At 37.8% G+C, this 20266-nt stretch overlaps 1 protein-coding gene across 3 annotated transcripts in view; it reads left to right on the top strand.

Annotated features, from left to right (window-relative positions):
• Window positions 1-20266, top strand: part of ELAVL4 (ELAV like RNA binding protein 4) — an 83685-nt gene that overhangs the window by 51803 nt on the left and 11616 nt on the right. For all 3 annotated transcript variants that reach the window (XM_063139088.1, XM_063139079.1, XM_063139097.1), the window contains exon 3: window positions 8057-8160. In XM_063139088.1, coding sequence (XP_062995158.1) covers window positions 8057-8160 — 104 coding nt within the window. The remainder of the gene's footprint in view (window positions 1-8056; window positions 8161-20266) is intronic.

Genomic DNA, 20266 nt, shown 5'->3' with positions numbered 1-20266 from the left:
ATATTGCCTCACCAGTTTGAGGGTAAGTGGATTTCTCAGTGCTAGATTGATTACAGATGCTTCTGTCAACTAAGCACCAAGTGAGGTTACACTTAGCTATATGGAGTTCAGGAAACCCATATCCTTTCCTCATATTTTATTCCTATTTTGATATAAATACTTCTTATTTTGTCTCCTTATGTTCTGCCAATGCATGCTTCCCTGCCTATTTAGTACAGTATTTCCCATTGTTTGGTGTTCTTTAGTTTGTTGAGTTCTTAGTGACATCTGTAGTGCAGTTTTCATTTACATTTCTGTATAATTCGTTGGTGGTAAAGTTGCTCTCTACTGCTTCCTTTATCAAATATTGTTGAATTATCTATACAATTTGTATTGCTCTCCCTTCCCCATTTTTTTTTCATTTGGGGCTATTTCCATTTCAGCTAAATAAGTAGATCAGCCTTCTCCAACTGGGTGCCCTCCATATTTGTTGGACTACATATCCAATCATTCCCAGCCAACAGAGCTAGCAGGGAAGGGGGTGCTAGAATTGTAATTCAGTGCAACTGGAGGGCACTTGGTTGGAGAAGGCTGTTGTATAGAGGTATTTGCCATTTGCTGTTCAAATGGCAAAAACAGGATGTGATAAAGAAAGTTCAACTTTAAATCTGTCAACTGCAGGTTGCCTGTATTTTACAACCAGTTTATTTATTTATTATTGCATTTATATCCCGCCTTTTTTCCTCCAAGAAACCCAAGGCGGCGTACATAATCCTCCTCCTCCTCCTCTCCATTTTATCCTCACCCCTGTGTGGTGGGTTGGGCTGAGAATGTGTAACTGGCCCATGGCTGAGTGGGGACTAGAACCCGGATCTCCCGACTCCCAGTCCCACACTGGCATTTTGTATGTTCAGCAAGTGATCATGTTGAATTTAGAAAGCAGACAGAAGCATCCCAAAGAGGAGAGCTTCTACTAGAAATCCAACTGGAATTCATCGCTTTCTGGTTTTCTTTGTCCCGTAATCAGATCCAGATATAGGACAGAAGTATTCTTACTCTTCTTCATTAATGTTTATACATTTCATATAGATTTAGGTTGTTGTGCCTTTTAGTGCATTCCCATTTCTAATATCTTTCATTATCTTTCTAAAACAATAATAATTCTTTAACACTTCCAATCTCTCTCTCTCTCTCTGTGTGTGTGTGTGTGTGTGTGTGTGTGTGCACATTTGATAATCTATTTTTTATGTCCAGAATCTCACAACAGGATACTGCTGAGACTGCTCTCTTAAATCCGTGATGCATTTGTGTTTGCATTTAACCACAGTATGCCTGTATGTTATATTTTCCTCTCTTCCTACTTTGAAGAGTATTACTTTATATTCCTGGTGTGTCTAGATAGGATGAGAAAAGAACAGTTAAAATCCAGAATGATTTTAGCTGTTTGAATGTTAATTTATTATGGGCATAAACCCTTGTTGGAGTATCATAGTGATTTTTCAAAGAGAATTTATGATCATACATAAATTCCTAGATGTGGATATTCAGTGTATGTTTACTCAGCAGTAAGATCCAGTAATTTCAGTGGGATTTACTCCCTAGTAAGTATGCATAGGATTGCAATCTTAGTTTTTTACTACCAAGAATAGAGTAGGAGTACCTACAGATGTGTTAAGGATATGTCTGTTCACCTCAATATAGTTATGTGAAATAAGTGGGATGTGTTGAGGTAGGTAAATACTCTCTTACTGTTCATCAACATAAGACAGAAGAAAATGTAGCAAGTCCCTGTGGATGTTTTCTGGGGTGTGTTTACTAATAGTTGTATGATGCACATGTGATGTTATTAAAACAATTGGGAGACATACATACAGGCACACACACATAGTTGCATGTGTGTGTTTTGAATTCTCGAATCTTTTGTATGTTTTTTTTTCTTTTTCTGTTAAATAATTTCTGTTCATATTTATACATTCATCAGCTCCATTTAATCTCATTTTTGTGAACCGCCCAGAGAGCTCCGGCTATTGGGCGGTATAGAAATGTAAAAAATAAAAATAAAAAAATTACTAGATCCCTAGATCTATAGCTGTAACAACTTGTGGGCTTCTGTGGCCCATTCCATTTTTACAGCTTTCTTTCTATAAAATTAGTATACTTGTTATTGCATTATGCTTATCACTGCATTACCGGCTTGGATTACATTGTTTTTGAGGATAGTCCTCTTCCCCAAAAGTGCTGCTTATATTTTTCTTCCAGCAGTGTTACGTTTGCATGACGTTTCATGGTATACTGTACTATATGTTTGCGTGAGCCTCTACTTGTTGGGGTTCACTCACTCGTAGTCCACATCTTACCATATAAAATATAACCTGGATTTTTTTTTAACTGAAGGACACTGTTTAGTTACCAAAGTTCAATCCATTTTGATGTGTAGACATATTGTTTATGATGACCTTGAAACCATGGCTTAGTATCAGCACTGCCTAATTGTTTCTAGCCAAAACCTTAATAGCAATTATATAGGCAAGGACATTTTTCAAGTCCTGCCTTTGATTCACAATGGCAGACTTCACACCTGCAAGCAGCACTACCACCCCTCCCTGTGTATTCCAGTGAAATCCTATATCCATGTAAGCCCACTTAGTTATATCACTAGTCCTGCCCAGTTCAGGAGCATAATCCATTATGAGTGGGGCATGCCATTTAAACAGAATAAGGTCATCTGCTGGAAGTCATGCTTTGGGGAGGAGCACAGGACTAGCAACTGTGAATGGTATAACACTAGAAATATTATTTGGGTAATTTTTTTCAGGTTTGTTAGTGACCCTTCTCATTTACTGAAGGAAATGTTTCTCAACAATCTGAAAGTGCTATGGAATATTGTCTCTCGTTGCATTTTAAGCTCGGGTGTAATTCTCTTTTATATTGCTCATTACACTTTTTGCTCTAGTATTTTTACAGGGAATTATTAATTACTGGCTTTCAGAAAGGACTCTGCTTGACCTCTGTAACTGTGTCAGCCTGTCTAGGCTCAAATGGGATGCTTTCCATTGCTCGTACATCTATTTTGTTATGTTTATCAAGCACCCCACTGTATTCAGCAAATGCTCAAAATAGGGTGACAGTATTATGTTGAAATTCTTTAGATATATTAACTATTCTTGGAAGATTTTAATGGGAATAACTGAGAGAATTCCTTTTGGAATGGGGGGTGAGGCCGAGGGAAACACCGTTATTTTGTGAACAGAATAAACATAGAATTCTAGGCTAGTAAACTCATTCCATTTCAACTAATTTTCCTTAATTGCATATTGGTGATCCTTATTGGTTGTTGGTATTGTTTATGTAGCACCATTGATGTGTGTGGCAGTTAACAGATTACAAGAGCACTGGTCTCTGCTCTGAGGATCTTACAATTTCAAAATTGACACAGACGAAATAACAGGATGAGAGGGAAGTAAAGACGGGAGTTAAATAGGTTAGGACAGATTTAGCAGCACTCTCTTAAACTGTAGTAACGAGTTTTAAAGGGGACTATTTTTTTGTATGTGTTGGTTTTCTGATTGAATTGCTTTCTGTATTTGTCAAAACTTCCTCCAAATTGCTTCTAGAGGTGACAGATGAGTTTGGTTTTAGGGAGACTGAAGTGCTTGATCCAAGTTAAGTGACTTCAGTCACAGTTGTGCAATACCACTACCCATTATTTAGGCATTGCCTGTCATTCAAGTATTTTCTGCCTATTTTATTCTCATGGCCAACACCACAAAGGTGCAATGCCAAAAAGAAACTTCAGAAACACAGTGTATATGCGTAACACTTGTGCAGTATAACAGAAGCCTGAGACTTTAACTTTAAATGTTTGAATGTTAATGGTGGCAGTAGTCTTAGAAGCACCAGTTCAAATACTAGCTTCTTCAATTACATGTTACAGAACATGTGAATGCACACACTTTTTAAAACATAAATGACTGGCATCAGGGTTATGCTAAAAACTTTGGCTGAGAAGCAGAAATAAAAATGGCTAGGCAGGAGTAAAATAGGACAAGTAACAATCCTACTCGAGTAGATGGGATGGCATTTAGCTCCCACAGTCAAAACTTAATGAGTAAAATAATAGAGAGAGAGAAATATTTCAGAAGGAGGAAAAAGGAGAAAAACTGACTTCATTTCTGTCATTGTAAGGGGTATGTTTCCAGTCCCCCAGCTGTAGGTAGGAAATGCTTGTAATACTTTGTTCTCAGTTTATAGGCTGGGAAGGCACATCCCATTCTCTCCACCCAGCATAGAAGTGCAGTGGGCTGCCAGAGGGCTCTATCTCTGTTCTGGCAGCCTGCTCATTCTCCTGAGTGAAATTCCTAGTCACTTGTGGTAAATAGACAAGTACTTAGAAACAAGATTGGACCTAGGCTTAAATTACACATTGCAGGGATTTTTTTCTCTCCTCTGTACCTTTTTTTAAAAAACAGCAAAAACAGCCTGAGCAACCTGAAAAGTGGCAGGGTAGAGGTTTGTTCAGTTATCAGAACTGAGGCCTACTCAATTCTTGATAATAAATCTAAGCAGGCTGGTGGCAGAGGCACAGATCGCTTCATTCCTCTGCTGCTACTCTGTTGCATTTCTTCACTGGATACAGTGGAGGTGAAAGTCCTTCCTGTGCATCCAATATAAAAACCAAGTAAGCAGACAGCAAAAGCATAGATTATGCCTCTGATGGTGCAGCATGCAGCAAGACTCAAAGTCTCCTTCCCCGAACTGCTGGCTTGTTGAAGGGGAAACCACCCAGAGTTTTAAACCATGGTTTGTTGGTGGGTTTTATCTCTGAATTGTTTCCCCCTCAACAACCCAGAGTTTTGGGTTTTCAGGTCACACCAAACAACCCAGGAACGGCATTATCAGGGTGCCCGGTAGTGCAGAGTTATACTTGTGTTCCAGTGTACTCGTAGAACTCCCTTTCATGCCTGCCAATTCTACATGGCAAAATCTCAACAGAGGTGAGTACCGCCTCAACTTTCTACCCTCTTTAAGCCTTCATGTGTTCACCTGAACAGGGCTATTCAAGTTCCAAAATCAAGAGTGCAAACAAACAATCAAGGCTGAAACTAAGAATAGTTTTGAAATTTGTATCGAACCTTTTTGAGTTCATTTTGGGAAGCTTAGGTTGATCCCAAGATGACAGATTTTGTGAACCACCCAGAGAGCTTCAGCTATTGGGTGGTATAAAAATGTAATAAATAAATAAATGATATTTCTTAGAAATATGGTTTAGGGGATTTGTTGTTTCCCAGTGCATATTTGAGAAACTTAACAAAATGAGAAAAATAAAACATTCTCACTACTCCCGGCTAGGTTACTGGAATTTAGTAATGAGTGCTTTGTTTGTTTCAGGCCAGCTCATTCTCTTAATATTTCAACTGTAATCGAATGAGATAATATGCACAAACACATACATATATTTGAGTAATAACTTGCACTCTAGAGTTTTCCTGGCTGTCTTTTTCAGAAGCTCTCATAATAAATCCCTAAACTGCTTTTTAAATTGATCATATTTAAATTACCTGAGAAACCCTCTCATACCATTTCCATTTTCTATTGCTGAGGCTTTACATCAGAGTACAGATGTAAAAATTAGTTTGAGATTTTATGGTCGAAAATGAAAGACTGAGCTCTTGTGCCCCATCTGTGTTTGTTACATTACTACAAGTAAAGTACATACCTGACCATTTTTGATACATTGGGCAGAAAAACCATCATACGTCAAACCTTTTCCTCTACTTTTATATTGGATAATACTTAATAAACGTATAGAATTGAAAAAAACAAAACCCTACTTCTCCACTCAACCACCTCTCCAGGGCTGTAGAGAGGCAAGTGGCAATTTCTTCACTGGATATAAGTTTTAATTTAAATATTAATTAAGTGTTTGACAAGATATTGGAAAGGTCACTTGTCTCCCACTCCACCCCCTTAACTGAGGCAGCAGTAGCAGTGGGAGTGAAATTTTATCATGCTGCCCAATGCACTGTGTACTGTAGTGTGGCTGACAGGGCCTTCTAACCATAATTAGTTCCATTTGAATTTGCACTTCAGGTTCTTCACAAGGTGATTGCAGTGATCAATTGATAATGTGAAGGTGTGTGATCCGTTGTGAGATCTTGGTCAGTATCCATGCTGCTCCTCTGCTTATACCATTGCTTTTATGTAGCTATTTAGAGTGTTTAGAATGGATTGCAGATTACCTTGTTCCAGTCCTTAAAACAAGCTTGTAAAGTAGGGTAGTATTAATTTCTTCATACTGCAGGAAAGAGGCAGAGAGGCAGAGTGTGTTTAAATATTATAGCCATCCACCTAGTGAATTCATGGTGGAGATGAGATTCGAACTAGGCTTCCCTGTTCATAGCTTTCTTATTTTTAGCCTCTACACTAGATTGGCTTTCTTATGATGAATTATGCTGTCAGGTTGAACATGAAAACATGCCCTTTCATCTTGTCTGGATGCAATTTCAATTGCCTTGTACATATCTAGTCCCTGGTGGTAGTCAGGCATTTTGTAAAATCAGGGAGTGTTAAGACAGACAGAATACTGATGGCATCTCTTTCTGAATGTCAGTCTCACCCTATAGCCTCATAAAGATGAAAATCTGAAGGACCACGCTGAACAAAAGATCCTTGTAGTCACCCATCTTTATTCAGTGGGATTGATCTCCCAGACTAAAAGTACTCCAGTTATCTCTTGGCCAACATCTGCTATCACATAATCAGTACTTTGTGGTCAATGGTATTAAATATTGCTGAACCCAAATGGGCAAAAGTCAAATATAGAATAAATGTGGATGTAAAGTGATGTAGTTTCCAAACTGAACATATTGAGGCAACAGAATGGACCTTATACTGTACTTAAGTGGCATTGGCTGGTGCTAGTTACCATTTTAATAATGTTCGTGTGTGTTTGGGAGAGGGCAATGGGGATGTTCTCCTGTTTTTTGTTTGTAGGAGAATGAGATCAATTTGCCTTGATCAAACTTTCACAGTACATTACAGGCCCAAGGTGAATCCCCTGATTTGTCTGAATCCCTTAATTAGCATCATGTTACGAAACTAAGCTGTTTGTGCTGAATCAAAATGACCTGTAAAGCATAAAGACAGACTCTACCAATAAAACAGAAGCTGCTGAAATTGTTTTGGCTGCTGAAATGGGCTCCTGCCATCCAAATGTAGAAACAGTTTTACTGTTTTGTTCTTCCCAGCATCACCCTATGAGCACAGTGCAGAGAGTACAGACTAATCATCTATCCTGGCAAGTGATATTCTCCCATTTCTGATAACTTTTGTGCTGTCACTGTCAAGGCAGCAGTGCAGCAAGCTAATTTGTTGGCTGTTAAATTGTAGGTTTTAGTGATCATGCTGATTTTTAGATATTATATTTTACTGCTGATTTTTTTCTTTATGTGAACTGCTTTCTGCTGAAAGGCAGTATATAGATATTGAAATTTGTTTTTGTTTTTTAAATCATCCAGCTGAGATAAGTAAATATGGGTCATCATAAGGTTTTTCATTTTGTGAGAATTTGGTTGGCTACTGCTGAACATTGTTTTGGCTTAAGCATTATATTTATTTCTCTTTAAATTGAACTCATGTTGCTTATACAACCAATTCTTTAATTCTGTCTGTTAATTAAAATAACACAAAGCTGTTAAATTTGTGCATGTAATGCTGCTGCTACCTGTCTCTTGTTGTCTGTTCTCTTAATGTGATTCTTGTAGAAAAAAGTTCAGTAAGTGTGACCGCTTTAGTAAATTTTTAATATATTCATGTTAGTTTTCACACTTTTAAGAGCACTGTGGAATCTAGAAGAAACAGCACCTCTTAAACCCAGAGGTCCCCAAGATTTTTTTTAAAAAAAACCCACTCTATTTCTGAGCAGTCCTCACTGTACAGGTATGCTTTCTGGATTGGGATGAAAGCGTTAGGTGAAAAAGGTTATCAGAGAAAAAGATTTCAATCCCCCATTTGGAAATCGTACACATGTGCTGCAAAGAATACTGAGTCCTTTTTTTTGTTTCTTATGTTTCAACAGGGCAGAGTTTAGGGTATGGATTTGTTAACTATATTGATCCAAAGGATGCAGAGAAAGCCATTAACACTTTAAATGGACTCAGACTCCAGACCAAAACCATAAAGGTAAGAGAATACAAAGAGTGTTTTGCTAAATTCAGGAGGAAGAGTGTAGTTAAGACAGTGTCTGGCTATCTCATCAATGTTGCATTCTTGACAGACCAAAGGGTGCAGCTAGCTCTTAATTGAGAAGAAAGGAAAGATATATAGTAGATGGCATTTTTTGTTTTTGTTTTTCAAACTGCTACTGTTTTTGTTCATTTAAAAAACAACAACAAGCAGAACATCCTTAACAGCATAATCCTATGCATGTCTACTCAGAAGTAAGTCCTGTTGCACTCAATGGGACTTCTCCCAGGTGAGTGTGTATAGGGTTGCAGCCTTAATGACTATTACAGGGTTTCAAGTAACGATGTCAAAAACTCAGCATTAGAGAGTCATCCAAAAATATCATAGCAGCAAATAAAAAATAATAATTAAAGGTTCTTTACAAAATCGTTACTGCATGGGGTTTTGTTGCCTATTTAAAACTACCATTATCTTGCCATGAGATTACTAGGCATATAATAGGCACCCTGTGTCAAAATACATCTGTAACTACATCTGGAGTTACCATCTAATAACAGGCAATCAAATACCAGTTCTTATCATTGATCGTGTACCAGTTTCTAGTAGCGGATTGATCTTGCCCAAATATCAGTCATTGTAGGATTTGTTTTCCAGAAAGCAAAACTTCCTAAAGGAAATCAAAGATTAAGATATCTTGTTCTTAAAGACTTTGTCTTCATTCCATTAGCTTTTCTGTACTGTACATCTGTACAGGAGAAACCATAGTAGAGTGCTGTGATGTCTTCCTGATTTCAGAGATCAACCTTTCATGCAAATGGATTCATAATAAAGCCCATTCTTGTTGTGTTGAATACAGAAGTAGCAATTATATTACTCTTTCTAAATCAGTTTCACAGAATACCAGCTTTGGTATCTTTTACACAGTATGAAATTGCTTACTACAGAATCCCCTGCAGTCACTACATGTTTTACTTGAATTAGTTAATATAAAGAAAGAAAACAAAACATTATTATCAAGTGCTGAGCAGTAAAATGTAATACTGTGTCAGCAGCTTGCTTGTCCAGTTCCAAATTAAAGGTAGAAATTGCTGTTTTCACCTTGCTTGAAGGCCCACCATTCAAAGAGGAAAGGTCGCTTTAAAAACACACACCAGTATTTAGCATCTGTCTTAATCATCCAAGCTTGCTTTAAATTGAGGGTCGTGATAGTGATTTTAGTGTTGCATTCACTTTGTGCATGATTGTTTTGCTTGAAAGCTTGATCATTCTTTTCATGTTTTTGAGTTGCTTTCTGATTTTATTACCATAAGGCTTAAATGAGTGAGGCAGAGAGGCAACTGTTGTAGGCAGAACTCCAGAATATATTGGCTAAGATGTACAGCTTTGATACTAGTATCTTCTTTACAATGCATAAATAGATCTGCTGAAATCGGATTTTCATATTTGGCTCATTAATGACTTCAGTCAAGAAGTGGAAATCATGAGATTTTGAAATACTTTTGTGTCTAGCACTCTTTAAAGTGAAATATGTCTTTTTGAAGAGGGGAACAATTATTTATTGACCTAAAGGTTAACTTCATTTTATTAAAATATTTTGATACTTTATATATTTGGATAGTTACTTTTGAGGCTATGAGTGTCTTCTATTGAAAGGCAAACTAGTGATTTTGGTCTGGGGTGCATAGAGGTTGTAGGCTAAGAAATAATTCAGGAAAAGCACAATAGCTCTGTTTAGTTTAGAGGCATGACAGAAATCTGAAGGAACAATTAAAATGTACAAATAACCATCTTTATTACTTCCCTAGTCCACGTTTTGCTGGTTAATGTGTGAATAAAAGACTCAGTGTTTTACCATTTCAACCCATTTGTTCATGCACAACGCCTCTGTCCCTTGTATACTTCTCACATCGTGATATGGACTGTTCTGGGTAAACACTCTAGAGAAGACTGTGTTCATTCATACCAGTTTTCTAACATACATGCTTTTTCTTCAAATTGATATTTAACTTGGAAACATACTTAACAGGAAAGGAAAGATAAATCATGATGCAAACATTGTAAGTGTGTTTTCAGATTTGTAATCATCAATGAATCTGAAGTTTTCATATTCATTTAAGTATCTTACAGTGCAATCCTATACATGTCTACTCAGAAGTAAACTGCATTGAGTTCAGTGGGACTTACTCCCAGGTAAGTGTTTATAGGATTGCAGCTTTAATAACTAGTTTATGAAATTACTTACTTACTTAATGTTATACCTTAAGTGGCATCACCTTGAAATAGAATAATTTAAAAATAATTCCGGGTGTGACCTGAACTTTAAGGCCTAGAAATGCTATTGCAATTTTTGTTCGCTTGTACTAAAGTGCCCCAATACACACACATACTAATTATGAAAAACAGTGAATATATACAGGGGTAGTGAGCTAAGTGTGTGTAATATTTTTCATTTCTTCACCTTAAAAAAATTAGATCAAATTTCTCTGCATGTAGAAAAATAACATTAGGAACGCTAAGCTAGAAGCCCCTGAAATGCTAGCATTTTGTTGGCAGGATATATTTTTTTTAATTTGGAAGTACATGATTCCTTAATTGCATTTTTATGTTGTATATTTCCATTAGACCAACCCTTAAAACTCAATAGATCTGTGAAGTAATAACATAGAGGATGCTTAATGCCTTTGATAGTATGCTTGATTAAACTGTGGTGGAGTTAAATTAACTTAAGTTCCTTTTAAATAAAGCAAGGATAGTTAGGGATTTGTGTATAGAGAGTTAGAGTCTAACGCTAAAATACGTACGTAAATTGTAGTGCTAGATGATGATTTAAAATTTAATTATATTGTTAATCATAGGTATTTCAGTGTTAACAACTTAATTTTTAGTGTTCACATAATTTTGCTAAAATATCTTGAGGTGAGAACAACTATTTTACACCTAAAATTAATAGGAATGGATGAAGAATTATATCACTTCCCTGGGGGAGGGGGATCACTCTCCTAACACTATAAGAGAATTTTAAGATGGTTCATCAAAGTGATAAACAAATGTAATTAAAGAAATGCCACTATTTTCTATTTTATGACTTTTTACATAGTCCTATTAAGAAATCTTACTGTTAATTTAAGCTTAATTGCAAAGTTGATTGTGTGTGCTGAACATTGGCTAGAAGATGAAACCAATTAAGTGGTGTTAAAGAATCAAAAACCTTTATTTATTTTGCACCATTGATGTGCATGATGCTTTGCAAAGTATAAGAGGACAGGTTTCTGCCCTAAGGAGCTTACACTCTGAAGCTTGACATGGGGAGACTGCAGAGGCAGATGAGATAGGGAGACCAAGGGGAAGAATATTTGTTAATTTCATTTGCAGATTCTTAGCCTTAGTTACAGTAGTTTATGAGATTAAAGGTTGTGCCAAAGGCTTCATAGAAAAGGTGAGTTTTGAAAAGCGGATTGATCTTGCCCAAATATTTTAGAAAATAAGAGAGGTCGCGTCACTCAGATGTTCTTGTGAAGCAGCTGTAGTCTTTAAGGCAGGGCTAGTCATATTGCACAACATCTGGAGGGCCACAGGTTGTCCACCCCTATTTAAGGGGCAGGAAAGGAGAAAGGGCAGCATCATTCAAGGTAGCAGGAGATGTGTGAACGTCTAAAGTTGGTGGAGCTTGAGGAGCAAAGGTCACAGACAGGAATGTATTGGGATATGAGAGCAGAGATACGCAAACATTCCCAGCAGTCATGTGAGAAAATGCTGGAGAATGGAAAGTACAATGCTTTGAAAAAGATTTTGAAAGCAGAAATGATTTCTTGATGCATACTATGGACCCCAAACCTTTTGCAGGGAAAAATGTGGGGGAAAGTGACAGTTTCCTCTTATAAAAAAAACCCCTCCTTCTCAATTGTGTGCTGTTGTAAAGGGAATAGCTCTCTTCGGGTTTTATTTTGTTGCTACAGTTTTGATACTTGCAGCATAGTCATCTTATAATTCATATCCGACTGAGGTCATGGCAAGGTCTACTTTATTATAATGGCTGCGGATTCCAACTATAAGACTTCATGACAACCAGTGGCAACCATTATTTTGATTATGTTGGCTTTTTCCTGAGAGTTTTCTTTCCTTGATATTGGCAGAATAAATTATTCTATAGGTCTTGCTTGTCTGGAAAATATTCTCCCACAACAGATTTTTACCACCAGTAATAACCACTATGGTGTTTGGTTATATAAAAAATCCTGACATCTTTAGCATTAGTTAATGCCAAATAATATGCCCAACCTTATTGCTGCTTTTAAAAAATGGCTGCGTGTTTGTGACCTAAGAAAGTCATTTTGTTCCTTCCACTTGAACAAAGAGCAGAGTAATTGCATGAAGGCAAGTAGTTAAATTTTGTCACATAAATGGCTGTCATTAAAATAAAATACATTGCTAGTGTCTGGTGTAATTTGGTTTTTAAACTCTTTCTCATGTGTCATCTTTGACATAATGTCAGAGACCACTAGAGATGGTCAGTGCATTTCTGTGTAGCTCTAGTGTTGCAACGCTGAGCATTAAAGAAAAAGATGCTAGCAAATGATCATGATTTTAATAGGATAGCAATCACCACATAAGAGAATATTCTGTCTGTGACAGCACATATTTCAAATAGTCTTGCTAAATAAATTATTTTGACTTTTTTATGCCCCACATCATATCTCATCCTCTGTCATAGCCTAGGTAACCCCTTACCATACCCAGTTTTAAATATATTTGGGCAACATTGGGGGTCTTTCTTTCTTTCTTTTTTGAGAAGTAATAAGTGGGAAAATTGCAAACTTTTGTTTGAATGCAGCCAGAATATTTGAACAGTAGAAAACCAATGGTTTGGGGAGTTCAGTCTAGAGTACAAAGGCGTGAATTAGAAAGTTTTCTTAAGCTGATTTTGTTAGAGGAGTAATTTCTATTCATAGAATCATAGAATCATAGAATAGCAGAGTTGGAAGGGGCCTACAAGGCCATCGAGTCCAACCCCCTGCTCAATGCAGGAATCCACCCTAAAGCATCCCTGACAGATGCTTGTCCAGCTGCCTCTTGAATGCCTCTAGTGTGGGAGACCACAACCTCCCTAGGTAGCTGATTCCACCATCGCACTGCTCTAACAGTCAGGAAGTTTTTCCTGATGTCCAGCCGGAATCTGGCTTCCTTTAACTTGAGCCCGTTATTCCTTGCCCTGAAAACATTAATCAGCATAAAAGTACACTGAAGACTGGTTTACACTACCGGTTTGGTCCTGAGTATGTATCACATTGTAGCTTTTGAGGGCTGAGTCCACAATATAATGCAGAGTGGTCACATATCTGTTTTACTGCATGTCTAAATGTCCATTATACATATTACAAGCTTCTTGCTACAGTTACCATGCATTGAAAGTTGTCCCTATGTTGCTGTTCACCATTTTTCAGAGATCTATATAACTATCAGATTTTTATCACATCCTTTCCCTGAGGAATTCAGGACACTCTACATGGTGTTTCTCCATTTTATCTTTGCAGCATCACTGTGAGGTAGATTAAGCTGAGAGGGAGTGACTGGCCCCAGGCCATCCAGTAAGGTTCATAAGAACATAAGTGCCATGCTGGATCAGACCAAGGGTCCATCTAGTCCAGCACTTTGTTCACACAGTGGTCAACCAGCCATTAGCCAGGCTTTCTGGTCCAACTTCTGTCCACTACATGACACTGGCTCATTGTGAGGGTAATGTTAACCAGCTTTAACTGCGCCTCTTTACCTAGAAACAGTTGTGGTGTCTGAATTATTATAATTATAATGATACAAGGGGATGCTGATGTAGGGAAGGATGCAAATCCTTCCAAACTGGCTTACAAGTAACATCAACATTAAAAAATACAATAAACAATAACAATTTCTGTCCTCAGGTTCCTTCTCACAGGGCAACTTATGTTACATGGTCTGGAAGTGGAGGGTGGGTCCAGCAGGAGTAGGCTCTGAAGTCTTGCTTGCTTGTCTCCCTCACAGAATAATGTTCCTACTCTAGATATTGAAGGCTTAAGATGGTGAGTTCTTCAGCAGCATACCACAACAGCACTATCTCAAAAATGAAATATAATTTCCTTGGGCTTCATACTACCTAGAGCTTCAGGTGCCATAGGCAGAGAATAGGACTCATAAATACATTTTAAAAAAATCAGTGTATAAATATTACGAATAAACCTTGATTTGGATTCTAAACTATAGTGGGTGCAAACCATAGAATAAGCTTCAAATGTACAGGCAAATCCGTGGTTTCTGATTCTGGTTTGCTAGCTGGTCCCAAACCATGGTTTGTCGATCCTGACATCATACTAAACTATTCTTTAGCTTCTTTTAAGACTGGTTTGGTGTGATGTCTAAACTGTCAAAACCAATTAGAACTATAGCAGGTGAATGATGCCAAATGATGCAGTTGAAGATGAATAATCTGCCTCCCACACACATCAGTATGATTTGGAGAATAGGAAATCTCTTCCTATGCCTGGTATGTTTATCACATAGATCATAAGTATGAAAGATATTTCACTGCATATAGGAGAAGAACATTTGATAATGAGTAAATGGCTGACCATAACTGTAGTAGTCTGTACCTATAATATTCTATATGCCCTTTGATTCAAGCAAGCAATTGATGCTGAATTGGAATAACAGAAATTAATTTGAAAATATCACTATGAGGCAAATCATCTTAGTTCAGGGATCTGCAGCCTTGGACCTTAGCTATGTATTTTCATCCATTTAGCCCAGTTTTCCTTTATAAAATAGGAGAGTACATATATATTATAGTATAGTTTCTTACTTACACTTTCTAATACATTATATTACCACTGAGTTGCAAGTCTGACTCAGAAGACCCTCTTTATTTATTTATTCATTTATTTATATAATCTTAATTATTTATTTATTTCATTTTTATACTGCTCAATAGCGGAAGCTATTGGGCGGTATACCAACTCAAAGACATAGTGCAAAGAAAAAGTGCTTAGCTCTTGCCACAATAACCTTTTCTCATTTTTATGTGAATGATTTTTCAAGGAACGTGTTGTTCAGGAAGGCATATGGGTAAAACTGGTGGCGTATTCTGTCAGGACTTCATCCAGTTTGAATTTGGGCTCCTTTAATCCCAAAATGTTGCATAATATTAGCTGAAGCATGGGACTTCGAATATGTTCGCAGTTGTTCCTGCTGCAAAGCCCTTCCTGAGTTGCTACACATTCCCTTGTTCAGCTGCATTATGCTTTGCCTTCCCTTCTTCCTAGCTTGTTACTCCTCCTGTTCCTCTTTCCATGCTTGCATCTTACCTGCAGCACTTGACATTCAACCTCTCTGGGAAGCCACTGTGTCACCTCTGCGTACTGCAAAAATGTCTATTATGCTACTGGCACAATACATATTCTACTATAGTTAACACAATATTAAACATTACCTTTTCTTTGTCTGTTTTTTAAACCCATACAATAAGGATAACCTTATGTAATCAAATGGCCCAACTTTAGCTCCACATTTCACCTCCAGCAATGGACAGTGTTTTCATTCAGCAGGTAAAATGTAAGAGTGACAATGAAGTGAAATCTTTCTTTTCTTGTACAGCAAATTTCCAGCTTTTGGGATAATCAAAAGCATTGTCTGTATCCCCTGAAACATCTTAATAACTATTGAAGCTTTTATTTCAACTGATCTACATAATCTTCCTATTTTAAAAAGTTCATATTGTACATTATGAAAGGTAAATATAAAGCACTGTCTGTTCAAGGAATCCAATTTTCCTTGCTGTTGTCTGTGTGGATGCAAAAGCAAGTTACTTACTTACTAAGCTCCGCCTTATTTGGTTCCTATTGTCTTTGAAAGCACAGAGTTAACAGGTACAGAAGAATTATATTAAGGCCAAAATGTTTAATATATAATTCACTCTCTCCAAGAATTCCAATCCAACTCTTTTCTGTGGCTGTAATTGCAGGAAGGAAGGGGGTTACTGTTCCTTCATTTCACAAGAAGGTAGGCTGCTCCACTTTCCAACCCTCCCTTTCACTCCCACAACTTCAGGTTCACACTTTCTTAAACTTCTGCCATCATCCATCCTGCTGTATATGTTTTTGATAGTATGTTCTATTAAACCTCAGTACAAGTGTCTTTCAGAAAATGAAGCCATCATTGGCTGCTGCCTATTTTCCGTTTGGTAGACTAGTCTAGTATCAGTTTAGGACAATCCAATAATTTGTCATTGAAAAAAAGAATAAGGTCAGCATGCGTAATGATATTGTAGAAGGCGCAGACCAAACCCTGGAATAATCAATATATGGTTTACCAGAAGAATAGGATACATCCAAATCTAGACTACGCAGTATTTCAACTTCTTGTGATTGCTGTTCTGGTGGTCCAGGTACTATGGTAACTAGGGAAAGGATGTTGTATGGGTTTGTAAACCTCCAGTTGTTTCTTGCAAGACGCAGCGGATGAACCTTCCTTATGCTCGGAGTCACATTTACTGTTAGAAAGGATTGGGGCTGAACTTCTGGAACAGGGAACCTGTTCTCCCTGCTTCAGAAGTTCAGCCTCAACATGTGGAGAACCCCAGAGCTGGGCTTTCAGGAATGTGATGGTTGGGACAGAGATAATAAATGCACCCCCAAATTCCCCATCATGTGATGGGGAAAATCTGAACATACACAAACATAGCTTTTGTGTTGGTCCTTCTCCTGTAGTCTCTGGCTTTGTCTTACATAGAACATTTAGAACAATTTACACTGTGGATATTTTGTATACTTTGTGTTCTGGCTTATTGTGAATATGAAATTTAGAGTATCTCACCCTTGCCTTTTGAATGATTACCTTTGGGCTTTCCAGACCCATTATTCTATGTTCTTGTTGAGAGCATATCCACCCATCTATGTATCCCAATTTCTAGAAGGTATTTTAGATATTTGCCTGACCTGTGTATGGAACAGAATGTGATGTTTAACATGAAAATCCATAACTGCCAGAAATTCAAAAGACTGTCAGAAGTAATGGTTTCTTCTGAAATGACCACTGACATCAAATGACATTTGTAAGAATGGAATTTTAATGAAAAATGTAAATGCTGCAGTATAGCTAAAACACAAAAAATAGCAGATTCAGTAGAGATTCAATAATGACAAAAGATGGGTGCTTCCAGACAAGGGTTTTATTGCACAATTGACCTGCCTCATACACAGAATTTCACAGATATCTTCCATTTATTATCATCCCATGTTTTGCCACCACTACTTCTGCTTTTTTTCTTACCACATAATACCCATTAAGGAGAGAAAGACAGAACAGGCACACCGTCTTTAATTGATAGCACTAGGATCCAGCTGTCTGAAAGCACCTGAAAAGATAGAGGGGATATCATGACATAGTCATTGTACTGTTATTTAATTTCTGATATCATTCAATTCAGCATACTGTCATTTTGCCATAGTTACTAGCATTCCATTCATCTACTATTCTCTTTCAGCTCTTACTTATGTTTCAGGGTTTGTAATTCTTCTACTCTGGAACATTTCCAGAGTAAGATTTATTGTGAAATCATGGCTGCTCGTTCATTCACTTTTTACGGGGGTCCACATGATACCAGCCATTTGCAATCCTCCAGTGTTTTCACAGTGCTGATTCCATCTTTTTTCTTACTGGAGAAAGTCCAGTTCTTTTTGTGCAGTCTCCACAGGTATAAATGCCTTTAATGCTACTCTTGCATCTTTTCTAAGAAGTGAGATTCATCTTCATGGTCTCTGCGCCTGCGCGGAGCAACAGATAGGAAGAAGCTACCAAGCTAAGGAGCGTTGTTTTGGCGGGAACCGCTCCCGCCCCCCACCGTCTACTGCGCATGTGTGGGCGGTGCTCCCGCCTGAATCCTCAGATCCTAGAGACCGCAGTATAGCCTTGAGGCTGAGGGATAGTACCACCTGATACTGAAAAAATTGACACTGAAGTGAGGATGGCGGGTGGGTTGTATGAATGCACAGAAGACCACTTGAAGAACTACAGTTACAGGTAAGCAACCTGCATTTCTTCTTCGTGGTCTCTGTGATTCACACACATGGGCGAATAACGAGCTGACTTAACTGAGATGAGTAAGTGAAGAATAGCAGACAGCACTGCTCATCCAAAAGTGCAGTCAGCACATGCCCTGACGTCGAGCTTGTAGTACTTGACAAAGGTCGAAGGATGAGACCAAGTTGCTGCCCTGCAGAGTTCCAGCAATGGGATAGAACTCATTCCTCTGGTTGAATGGACATGGACTGTGGATGATGGAGGGACTTCTGAAGCCTGGTATGTGAGTTTGATAGGCTGCACAATCCAGGCTGCAAAGCGCTGGAAAGATACTGGGTGGCCTTCTTAACAAAGGGACGTGAGGATTAGGATTGCCGGAAAGGTTCTGACCGTGCCCTGTAGAAAACTAGCGCTTGCCTGACATCTAAAGTTTGGAGGGAGTGTTCAAGTTGTGTGGTTGATGACTGAAAAAATGTGGGCAGTATGATGTCCTGGTTAAGGTGGAAATTAGAGGCTACTTTGGGCAGAAAAGCAGCATCGGGTCGGAGAATCACCTTTTCTCTGTGGAAAACCATCTTTGGGGCACAAAGTTCACTTGCTCTCCTCACTGACATGATAGTGACCAAGAACACTACCTTCCAGGAGAGGAGTCGAAGATCACAAGTTGCTAAGGGTTCAAAAGGTTTGTTTCTTAGTGCTTGCAGTACTACGGAGAGGCTCCAGTGCAGATTGATGGGGCAACATTAAAAGTATAAAAGATGATGAAGAATGTAGAAAGAAAAAATAGTATATACATAAAGTTGTTTCCTTAGCGGACACATTTTTGTTAAGAGCACTTTGTCCTCGAGGCAACCAGTATGGCAGTCAAAAGAGAACTGAGGGTCCAGGTGGGAACTCCGCCCACACATGCGCAATAGACGGTGGGGGGTGGGAGGGGTTACAGGTAAGCAACCTGCATTTTTGTCATGGAAAGTGACATCACTTTTCTCTTCTCCCAGGCATTTAGCAATATGTAATGAACCTGGGACTGTTTTTTAGGCTCATAGTTTATAGTGGTTTTAAATGTATGTGTATATTGTATGTTTTTGTGGTTTTTAATTTTTGTATATTACTACCCAGAGAGCTTCAGCTATGGGGCACTATACAAATGCAATAAATAAATAAATAAAATCATGCAGGTGAACCTGTCATACCTTGACACACATTCAATATAACCATTGTGATGGGTGCCATTTTTATCACCATTTAAAAAAACTGTTCCTTTAAGTAATGCTAAAGTGTGTGTATAATATATAGAATTAATATTAAAATAGCAGTATACCAGTTAAATGAAAGTATGCTATGGCACTATACCTATATGCTGCTATAATGCAGTACGTCTATTGAAAAATGATGGAGGGGAAAGGCATTTCCAATCTCTCACGTTTTATCAAGGAGTTTAATAGAGACGCCTAGAAAGTTGGGTTTTTTAAATGATATTTTAATTTGGTTTATAGGGGTAGAGCACTATACGCCTGTAAAACTATTATTATTATTATTATTATTATTATTATTATTATTATTATTAAAAAGTCAATTAAAAAAAGACCTTCCCATCATCTCGCTAAAATTGCCCTTACTGGAAAGGATGTTTATATTGTATTAGGACTCTGTACATAATTTAAAAAGAAATATAGACAGAATAGTGTTTGGGCATTATTTGAACGATACATAGTGAATGTGTATTGAGTTCTCATAGGTTCAGCTGCCCAATAAGTCACTTCCCATGTCAAACCTATGTCCCTTAAAAAAGAAAAAAAGAAAAGAAAGAAAAACTGAAGATAAACCCTAAGGGCACTGGTGTGTATGGAACATAGTGGGATGTATAAACCAAAAATGCCCAGTATCCCCAGACAGTGAGAAAAGTCAGTTGCAATTCTTCTTGTAGCTTACAGCAGAAGGGCAATGATTTATTAGCAGTAAGAGCCATCTGTCTGAAAGCACTTCTAGACTCTCCATTCCATTCCAGTTGTGATTTATGTGCCGTTCAGTTTCTTTTCCTTTGTCTCTTCTTCATAGT

Source organism: Elgaria multicarinata, chromosome 1 (assembly GCF_023053635.1).
Source record: "Elgaria multicarinata webbii isolate HBS135686 ecotype San Diego chromosome 1, rElgMul1.1.pri, whole genome shotgun sequence".
Classification (NCBI taxonomy): Eukaryota; Metazoa; Chordata; class Lepidosauria; order Squamata; family Anguidae; genus Elgaria; species Elgaria multicarinata.
The sequence above is the reverse complement of the archived record's forward strand: the minus strand, read 5'-3'. Positions and strand labels throughout refer to the sequence as shown.